This window comes from Oncorhynchus mykiss, chromosome 18 (genome assembly GCF_013265735.2).
Source record: "Oncorhynchus mykiss isolate Arlee chromosome 18, USDA_OmykA_1.1, whole genome shotgun sequence".
NCBI lineage: Eukaryota > Metazoa > Chordata > Actinopteri > Salmoniformes > Salmonidae > Oncorhynchus > Oncorhynchus mykiss.
Window position 1 is genome coordinate 54307488 of NC_048582.1, and position 10532 is coordinate 54318019.

The window sequence follows — 10532 nt, forward strand, 5'->3', positions numbered from 1 at the left end:
GTGTGTGTGTGTGTGTGTATGTGTGTGTGTGTGTGTGAGAGAGGAAGGGGGTAGCGGAAGGGTGTGGGTGGACGTATACTGCGAGTGGAGCTTTCCAGATGTGACACAAAGGATGTGATTTCATTCCTGTAATGTCCAGGCTGTCTGGTCAACAAGATACCCCTGTGTATCAAAGGCACACACACACGTGTAACAGTCTTGCTTCCATCGCTCTCCTTTAAACATTTTTTTTTACATTTCAGCTTTATTTAACCAGGTAGGCCAGTTGTGAACAAGTTCTCATTTACAACTGTGACCTGGCCAAGATAAAGCAAAGCAGTGCGACACAAACAACAACACAGAGTTACACAAGGGATAAACAAATGTACAGTCAATAACACAATAGAAAAGTTTATATACAGTGTGTGTAAATGTAGTAAGATTAGGGAGGTAAAGGCAATAAACATGCCATAGTGGCAAAATAATTACAATTTAGCAATTAAACACTGGAGTGATAGACGTGCAGAAGATGAATGTGCAAGTAGAGATACTGGGGTACAAAGGAGCAAAAAAAAAGAACAATACAGGGTTGAGGTAGTTGAATGGGCTATTTACAGATGGGCTATGTACAGGTGCAATGATCTGTAAGCTGCTCTGACAGCTGATGCTTAAAGTTAGTGAGGGAGATATGAGTCTCCAGCTTCAGTGATTTTTGCAATTCATTCCAGTTATTGGCAGCAGAGAACTGGAAGGAAAGGCGGCCAAAGTAGGAATTGGCTTCGGGGGTGACCAGTGAAATATACCTGCTGGAGCACGTGCTACAGGTGGGTGCTGCTATGGTGACCAGTGACCTGAGATAAGGCGGGGCTTAACCTAGCAAAGACTTATAGATGACCTGGAGCCAGTGGGTTTGGCGACGAATATGAAGCGAGTGCCAGCCAACGAGAGCATACAGGTCGCAGTGGTGGGTAGTATATGGGGCTTTGGTGACAAAACGGATGGCACTGTGATAGACTGCACCCAATTTGTTGAGTAGAGTGTTGGAGGCTATTTTGTAAATGCCATCGCCGAAGTCAAGGATCAGTAGGATAGTCAGTTTTACGAGGGTATGTTTGGCAACATGACTGAAGGATGCTTTGTTGCGAAATAGGAAGCCGATTCTAGATTTAATTTTGGATGGGAGATGCTTAATGTGAATCTGGAAGGAGAGTTTACAGTCTAACCATACACCTAGGTATTTGTAGTTGTCCACATAGTCTAAGTCAGAACCGTCCAAAGTAGGGATGCTAGACTGGCGGGCAGGTGCGGGCAGCGATCCTTTCCCCAACCTTACCTCAAATCAGGGACTCTCTGGACACAGGGAAACAACTACTTCAAGGTCTCTGAGCGAGTAACGTCACTGATTGAAACTCTACTAACACGCACCGCTAACTAGCTAGCCATTTCTCTCTCTCACACACACACACACACACACACACATACACACACACACACACACACACACAGTCTCAAAAACATCCCTCTGGGTGTGTGAATAGAACTAATGTGATACACAGACATTGTATCAGTCCCTGTAGTGTAGACCTTTGTCACGTTCTGACCCTAGTTCTTGTGTTATTTCTTTGTTTTAGTTGGTCAGGAAGTGAGTTGGGTGGGTATTCTATGTTTTGTGTTTCTAGGTTGGGTTTCTTGTTTGGCCTGATATGGTTCTCAATCAGAGGCAGGTGTTAGTCATTGTCTCTGATTGAGAACCATATTTAGGTAGCCTGTTTTCCTTTGTGTTTTGTGGGTGGTTATTTTCAGTCTTTGTGTGTCTGCACCAGATAGAACTGTTTTGATTGTCACTTTGTTGTTTTGTGTTTTTGAAGTGTTCAGTGTCTTACTAAAAAGATTAACACTAACCACGCTGCGCTTTGGTCCTCTCTATCTCCAGACGACAACCCTTACTAACTATCTATCTATCTATCTATCTATCTATCTATCTATCTATCTTTTCTATTTCTGTGTTTGGCCTGATATGGTTCTCAATCAGAGGCAGCTGTCTATCGTTGTCCCTGATTGAGAACCATATTTAGGTAGCCTGTTTTCCTTTGTGTTTTGTGGGTGGTTATTTTCAGTCTTTGTGTGTCTGCACCAGATAGAACTGTTTTGGTTGTCACTTTGTTGTTTTGTGTTTTTGAAGTGTTCAGTGTCTTATTAAAAAGATGAACACTAACCACGCTGCGCTTTGGTCCTCTCTATCTCCAGACGACAACCGTTACAACTTTATCATTCCCAGACACTGCTGTATTAGTTTTGAGCAGGACTCTACTGTTAGTTTCCCTGACACAGATTATGTAAACCTGGACTAAATTGCTCAAAGTAGAATCTCCATTGAAAGTGCATTTTAGTCCACGACTAGTCTTAAATTGTGTCTGGGAAACCGACCTGACTTTCTCTTCTTTGGTAAACAATGACAGAAGCCTAATATGTATCCCAAAATACAATTATTTATCTTCACACAACTTTGTTTCGTTAAACATTTCTAATGTTTACTGTGACTCTCTCTCCTCTGACAGATCTCATGTTGGGCTCTCTTTATCACTCTCTTCCTGAGGAGATTCCTCACGGTGCTGTAATTACCTCTGGCTACAGCGGATCACTGAACTACGAGCTGTTATAGTAATGTTTCCTTTCCCTTTACCACCAACCTGCTGCTTTCACACAGAGGCTGTGTCTAAATGGCCCCCCTATTCTCTATTTAGTCGACTTCTTTTGACCATGGCCCATAAAGTAATGCACTATATCGGGTGTCATTTAGAACACATCCAGAAGCAGCTGAGAGATGTATGGATTAAGGCTTGGGCGGTATTATTTTAGATGTCTCTCTCGCCTCAGAAGGAACTTGTACCCTTGCACACACACACAAGCACACAAACACATACACACAAATATACAAACACACATAACACGTACACACATACACACACACATAACTTATACCAAGATGGCGTAGCAGTGAAGACGTGTTTGTTTTGTCCTCTCGTGTACTTTTATATTTTTTGTATGCATATTTCAATTTATTTTCAATCTCTTTTTGATTTTTAATTCAATTATACCTTCCGGTAACCTGCCTCACCCAATGTGATATGGAGTCGCTATTATTTAAAATTTTAGAACACATTCAAGAACCTCCAGAAGCTAACCAGCTTATTAGCTATAAGCTATTTAGTCATTGTTAGCCACTGCTAGACTTTCTGCACAGATACCAGCCCTGTTTTTAGCCTGGATAATTACTCGCTGGTCTACCAGTATCGGACTGTCTCTCCACAACAACGCCGGATTCCTGCCGTAATCCCTGGGCCACTACTTCTGATCTTTACAGCTAGCTTGCAGCTAGCTAGCTCACAGCTTGCACTCACCGTGGTACCCAGTACCGAAGCCCTGAGGCCCACCTCCCGGCCTACTCAGCTGTTCACCCGAACCCCACTCATTCACGGCTAGAGCCCAATACTCCACCGGATCCTTGCTATAAACTCTGGACCTTGGCACCGGATCACCGCTGCTACCAATTGGATATATTGGCTAACGCCACTGCCACGAAGCTACCACCACCATACCCCTGTCTGCGCATTATGTCCTGAATATATTTAACCACGCCCAGAAATCTGCTCCTTTTATTCTTTGTCCCCAACGCTCTAGGCGACCAGTTTTGATAGCCTTTAGCCGCACCCTCATCCTACTCCTCCTCTGTTCATCGGGTGATGTTGAGGTAAACCCAGGCCCTGCATGTCCCCAGGCACCCTCATTTGTTGACTTCTGTAATTGAAAAAGCCTTGGTTTCATGCATGTCAACATCAGAAGCCTCCTCCCTAAGTTTGTTTTACTCACTGCTTTAGCACACTCTGCCAACCCTGATGTCCTTGCTGTATCTGAATCCTGGCTTAGGAAGGCCACCAAGAATTCTGAGATTTCCATACCCAACTATAACATTTTCCGTCAAGATAGGACTGCCAAAGCGGGAGGAGTTGCAGTCTACTGCAGAGATAGCCTGCAAAGTAATGTCATACTTTCCAGGTCCATACCCAAACAGTTCGAACTTCTAATTTTTAAAATTAATCTCTCCAGAAATAAGTCTCTCACTGTTGCTGCCTGCTACCGACCCCCCTCAGCTCCCAGCTGTGCCCTGGACACAATTTGTGAATTGATCGCCCCCCATCTAGCTTCAGAGTTTGTATTGCTAGGTGACCTAAACCGGGATATGCTTAACACCCTGGCAGTCCTACAATCTGAGCTAGATACCCTCAATCTCACACAAATCATCATGGAACCCACCAGGTACAACCCTAAATCTGTAAACAAGGGCACCCTCATAGACTTTATCCTGACCAACTACGTCCTACGTCCTCATGCCTTTTGCACACAATGTATATAGACTCTTTTTTTCTTTTCTTTTTTTTCCTACTGTGTTATTGACTTGTTTATTGTTTACTCCATGTGTAACTCTGTTGTTGTCTGTTCACACTGCTATGCTTTATCTTGGCCTGATCGCAGTTGTAAATGAGAACTTGTTCTCAACTAGCCTACCTGGTTAAATAAAGGTGAAATAAATAAATAAAATAAAGAAAGATCATATTATGAACCTTGAGTCATTGGTCCAACAGTACTCATGTGACCTATTGTCATCCATATGAATATCAAAATATTGATGAAATATTTTGATCACGCTGTATGTGGGCAAGAGACTTCCATTAGTGTGTACAGCAGTCTGTAACTTCTCTGCACGTCTCAAGTTGTGTTTATCCTACCAGCATTTGCAACTGTGATAAACTTGGCAACCCACCCGCTGTGCAAACTTTATACAGCGTAGGCAGTGGGCCGATTGCATTGTCCTGCCTAAATGGGATGTCGGTGGAGAGTTGGCCCACAGTTCCACCTAATTCAGCTGTTTTCGCCATTAACCACAATCAGTATATCTGCTCTGTTTCCTGCCATGGGAAAGTGGCTTTCGGCTAACTGTCGCTCTCTGGAACAATCTCAGCTCGAGTCCCTGCCAAAGGGAGTGACTCCAGGGAGACCCACAATGCTCTGGGTTCCCTAAGTTACGCACCACTGCAACTATGTGGCCTACAACATGAGAAATGTTCCAGACCAAAAAAAGGAAAGGAATACATATCCTCTGTGACCTCTAACACTGGTCCCCTCTGATAATCAAAAAGCATTCACATCCCAGTAGAGTAGGTCTGGTGGTCCCGTGCCAACAACAAGCATTCATCATGTCACTTTCCAAGATCTAGCTACTTGACCCCTCCAAACCTCCCAGGCTTAGCTAGCCTTCCATCTGAACATTTTAAAGTACGTAGCTTTAATTTGTCTTGTTCTGCCCATGCTCGAGAGAAGTGTGTTATTGGATGTGATCCAAATACAAACTAAACAGATAAACGTTGACTTGGGGTTGACATGAAAAATGTTTCCAATCGCTCCTGTTGCTATTCAAACTTTCACAAGGTCTTCAACTCTTGACAGTCCTGTTATGACTCAAACCACTCAAATTTTGCTTTGAGCAAAACATCTTAACATACAGTAAATAGGCTGTCCATGTTGATGTACTGTACAGTAATCCTTCAAAATCTACATTCCATATCAATTTGACTTGTACAGTGTTTGAAAGTGTTAGCTAAAGCTAAATTAGCATAATAAAAGTAATCCCTATATAAATCTGTCAGATTAAACTAGAGATATCATTATTATTTTTTGCATTGGATATGTCTCGATCCACCGTGCTTGTCCGACCATGAGATGTCCTGAAAATCGGTCTTCTCACAAAATCGGCTGTAACGTCCGTACGGTTTGGCCTAGAAACTATTGCGACCCTCACAGTCTTGGGTTCTTGGGACTCGTCTGAAGTCGGTACAGCCAATCTACCAACTTTTGTCTGTGGAGTCCGAACAGTTTCGGCTATACAGTTTGAGACTCTCACAAACACATACATGTCGCTTGATTTGCTCTAGGATGCCCACAGGCCTCACAAGATTCATCTGAAGACCCCCCCTGGTACCAGTTAAAAAGAACATGGAAGTATACAGAATATGGAGACTGTTTAGTGACAAAAAAAGGGGGTTAAATATATGTCAAGAAAACTAAAACAAATCTTTCCTGACACTTCAGAACAAACTTCCTTTATATTTTTTGGGGTGGGGGACTATCTGTTGCTCCATCAAGTCAATCTGTTATTCAATGCATGTGTTCAGCAAATATTTTGATTTTATTTTTATAGGGATCTTTCAAGGGGTCTTCAAATTTGAAATCAAATAGCAAAATAATCCTTGATATGACATTCTTAAAACAATTCCATATAGCTTACCAGAACCCCTTCCCCGGCTTAGACAAGGCCAAGACTGTAATGGGTTAAACACATGGTTATGATAAAGCCAAGGGAGCTGACAAATATCCATGTTTGCGATAATCAAATATACTTAATTATTTGTTGCAGAAAACAATGATGGATTTGTTCATTGTTAAAGCTCATTGCAATCAAGAAAGACATCTGTTATTTAAGGAGAAACGTGGCAACACGATGGGATGAAATCTCCCACATTTTGTGTCAAAGTCTATGAATAAAATGTGTTCTTGTCTTATGTCTCATTATTTTTTATATGTTTAGAGTTAAAAAAAGTAAAACATACATGTAAGTCTTCAGCGGTCAATATAGTCCCTACTGTCACATCTGGAGAATCCAACCAAGACATCATGCAATAATTCCAAATGAGAACAGAGGGAAATTGAAAGTTTTTTATTAAAACCAAAACAATGTTTATAACCAAATGTATTATATTGAAGTATTACAATGCATAAATTTGTTTGGCAATACAATGAATAATATGAGCAATACGCGCTGTAACTTTAGCTTTGCTGCTCATTGAACTGAGCCTGTCGTCATCCGAAACAAAATGGTCCTGAGTCCCATTACACCTCCTTCATGTATGTCCTCACCGCAATCACATCTCCCATCATGCATTTCTGTAAGGATGAGAAGTAAGAGTGGAAGAGGAGTGGAAGATGAGAGGATGGAACAGGAGAAGAGAGGAGAATAGGAGAGGAAAATGGGTTGTGTTACAGTAGGTCAGAGTTGAGATGTTTCAGGTGCAGGCGAAGAGCCAGGAATACACATTCCAGGATATGTTTTAGGTTAAAGGGTGATAAAACACTTGTTCAATGTCAGATGTAAAATGGTTGAGCTTACATAGTCCAGTGTGACTTAACTTTCCCAACAAGTTTCATTGGCAACATTTCAACTTTGTGGTGAAAAAAGTTTTTTTAAATGCATTTATATCATACATTTTTACATTAGTCTGTCAAGTTAAGAAGTTATTTACAAATAAACAAGCACTACAAACATGCCAAAAAAGACTACAGGACCATTTGAGAAACGTTTTTTTATTTATATAAGTGATTAAAAAACGATTCCTTACCGCTATCAACTTTCCATCACCAGTCACCTCTCTCTCTATTGTTGTCTCTTTGCCGTCCCACTTCTGTTTTTGCACAAGTTTGCAATTTTCAAGACTAAAAACGGTCTGAAGATGAAAGAAAAAAAATGAAAGTTATTTCCAATGACCCGTTAACCCAAATCAACGGACTTTCACACACAGATTTTTATCAAAACCAACCATTGTTTTTCTGTCGTCTGCGGTTGTTTCTTCGAAAGGCTCGTTGAGATTGAATTTAACCTCAACCGTTTTGAAAGTGCTCTGAGATTTCAAACAGATCATTCCTTGGTCGTCCATGTTGATGATCAAACTGGGCTTGGTGCGGTTTCCCACCTGTCGGGTCGCGAAACCAACACCTGCACAACGGAGAACAAACTGTCAAGAGGGATATGTATGACAGTGTGGCGTGGTGCAACCCAATGCATAATACATAATACTTTATGCAAATAAAAATGACTAGCCTTATCATAGCATCATGTTATATGTATATTATTATATACATTCATATGTAATCAATAATTTAAGATTAGACACATATATCATACCCAAAGCTTTCATGTAGTCATCAAAGTTCTCGCTGGAAATCATTTTCCAGGTCCCCACAAACTTGTCAACCATCTTTCCAGTAAGCCTATATCTGCAATATTCCCAACAGTTCAGTTTATTGGTCCAAGCTCAACTCTACTCACTCTGTTGAGAACGAGCCACGGTTTTAAAGGGATCTCTCTGGCTCGCGCATTCTAAAACTACCCAATCACAGTCACGAACGTCACTGTATGTAGTTCCTCAATTTTCGATGGATGGAATAATGCTAGAATGGGTGAAAGGTTTTTGAGTGCCACATCTACTACTGTGCCAAATTACGTTTAGCTTACTATGTCAGAGGCTATGCGTTTCACAATGTCCTTTCAAACGCTTAAAAGAGTGTCTATTACTCTGGAAATAGTTGACAAATCACATGCTCCAAAACTATGACAGAGGGAGATAATACAATTGAATAGCCTACATAGAGTGGACAAAGATTATCTTAAACTTGGCAGAAAAAAATAAAATGATTTTCACTTCAAATATGTCTTATGCCATCGAACCTAAATAACTTAAAAAAGTGAAAATGCACACAGTACAACTTCGCTAAACGTAAAACCATTCAATAAGTTCTATAATTGAGTGAAAACCAACACAGAATAGTTCAATGAAAGTATTTTATTATAAACATTTACAAATACACATACACATTACTGAGGGTGGGACTACTTCTTGGCTGTAATTTTGGCCTGGGGGTCCTTGGCTACACATCGGGACTGCAGTGCTGTCAGCATCTCCTTGATGGTCAGTCTCGCTCCCTTCATCATTAGCCTTTCTCCGTCCACTGTAGGGAAGAGGCTAAAGCACTCGTTGAGCTGAGGCAGGACAAAAGGTACACAAAACCAAATTGGGAACTCAGCTACTTGGTACCAAATGGTGAGGACCCCAAAGAATCCAATAAGCTAATTACTATTATGTAGGCTAATTATGTTTTTGTAAATACTGGTCTGGAACAAAAGCCTGCACACTATATCTCTCCAGTACCAGGATTGGTGACAACTGGCAATATAGACCTACCTTAGGCCTATATTATGTAAAGTTTAGGTAAAAGTCTACTTTATTCTACTTACTAAATGTAATGTCCACCAGTGGTTCAGACTGGTCATGTTTCACTTCTGTCATCACCTCAGAGTTTATACTGGTAGATCTGGCCTTCTCAGATCCAACCATGACCAGGAACTCCCTGCAGGACACCAACAAGGAACGTCACATTAACAGGGGATGCATCTCGGTGTGGGGATTGATCCATCACCGGAATAAGAAATATAGATTAACTTCACCCATTCAGAAGAGAAAAAATATCTGTAAATTACATGCCAACCGTTACTTATTTCAGCGAGCCTCTTAATTATGGAATGCGCCTTGTGGCTACATGCTATGCAGTAGATTATAGGCCTACATAATCAGTTAATGAATAGTTTATAGATGGTTTGTAAATCTGGAATAAACAGTCATATAACACATTGCTTGATGATGCTTGCCAAATATTGAGTTTACAGCAATAGCATTCTAACATTAGCATTTAACGGTTGTTGCCAGTGAAGCAAGAAGCTGAATGACAATCTCGATCTACCAATCTCAACGTTTATTAGGCGAGATATTTAAGGTTGCTAGCTAGAAACTAATAACCTTGCTAAATCTGACTATATCAACAATATGAAGAAATGTTGCTAAAAAAAATGACTGGTTGCACAGATAACACGAAACGATGCCGTGATTGTCTGTGAGCATCTGTGAAATGAGAGATGCATTATTTGTCCTACAGGAGAGAGTTGCTTCCCTTTCATAGAATGAATAAAAGTACATTCTGCTCACTAGAAAAATGTATATTCACATGGCTCAAGTAGACAACTTACTTTCTTACCGTGTGGAACGAACATTGGATTCAAATGGACAAATCTGCACAACAATGTTCTTGACTGCTTCAGCACCACCGCCGCCATATTTTCGCAACGATGACCTTTCAACCTGGGCGCTGTTCAGGAACGTCTCGAGCGCAGATTCTACAAGAGTGAGTTCACAGTTTTTAAACTGTTCTGTTACTGTTTCCAGGTGGTGGAGCAGACTCCTGGCACACAGACCCAGTGTCATTGTTTCTAGGGGGTGGTTGATGTTGATTTATTTTAATATGACACTGTCAGGTGGGTGTGTCACTGCAGAGAGGCTAATTTTGAATACATACATCTGCTTTACTTACTTTCACCTCCGGAGACTGTGTTCAGTCACGGATACGGTCTCAGAACAGCCTATGAGCATATTGACAGATCTATTGATAATTTGCAAATTTACTGAATACTCTCACAACATATGTTCATCGCTAGAGGGGAGTAGTGGATAACACAAGTAAAAGCTTCCTTTGTCACTTTCACTAATTGCTCATTCTGCACACACTAGATGGCAGTAATGGAGAAAACATGAATAATGTTACAAATTGATCATTCAAATAATTTATCGGGTTACAACTTTGCATGGTGTGTGAACATAGTTTTACATTTATAT

The 10532-nt window shown here is 40.9% G+C and overlaps 2 protein-coding genes across 3 annotated transcripts; both read right to left on the minus strand.

Moving 5' to 3' along the window:
- Positions 1–6736: 6736 nt before the first annotated feature.
- On the minus strand, positions 6737–8158 carry LOC110496544 (fatty acid-binding protein, heart). Its single transcript, XM_021572500.2, has 4 exons — positions 7994–8158; positions 7629–7804; positions 7431–7535; positions 6737–6978 (listed from the first exon to the last, which is right to left on the minus strand). The coding sequence occupies exons 1-4, from the start codon at positions 8064–8066 to the stop codon at positions 6925–6927; spliced, it is 408 nt and encodes a 135-aa protein (XP_021428175.1). The 5' UTR covers positions 8067–8158; the 3' UTR covers positions 6737–6924.
- A 478-nt stretch (positions 8159–8636) lies between these two features.
- On the minus strand, positions 8637–10137 carry LOC118941189 (39S ribosomal protein L53, mitochondrial-like). 2 transcript variants are annotated; one of them, XM_036953273.1, is made up of 3 exons: positions 9898–10137; positions 9104–9216; positions 8637–8817 (listed from the first exon to the last, which is right to left on the minus strand). In XM_036953273.1, exons 1-3 carry the CDS (start codon positions 10122–10124, stop codon positions 8699–8701), a joined length of 459 nt encoding a protein of 152 aa, XP_036809168.1. In that variant the 5' UTR covers positions 10125–10137; the 3' UTR covers positions 8637–8698. The 2 variants fall into 2 exon arrangements, with proteins under 2 accessions (XP_036809168.1, XP_036809167.1); XM_036953272.1 differs by having other exon boundaries at positions 8637–8848.
- Between the last annotated feature and the right edge of the window lie 395 nt (positions 10138–10532).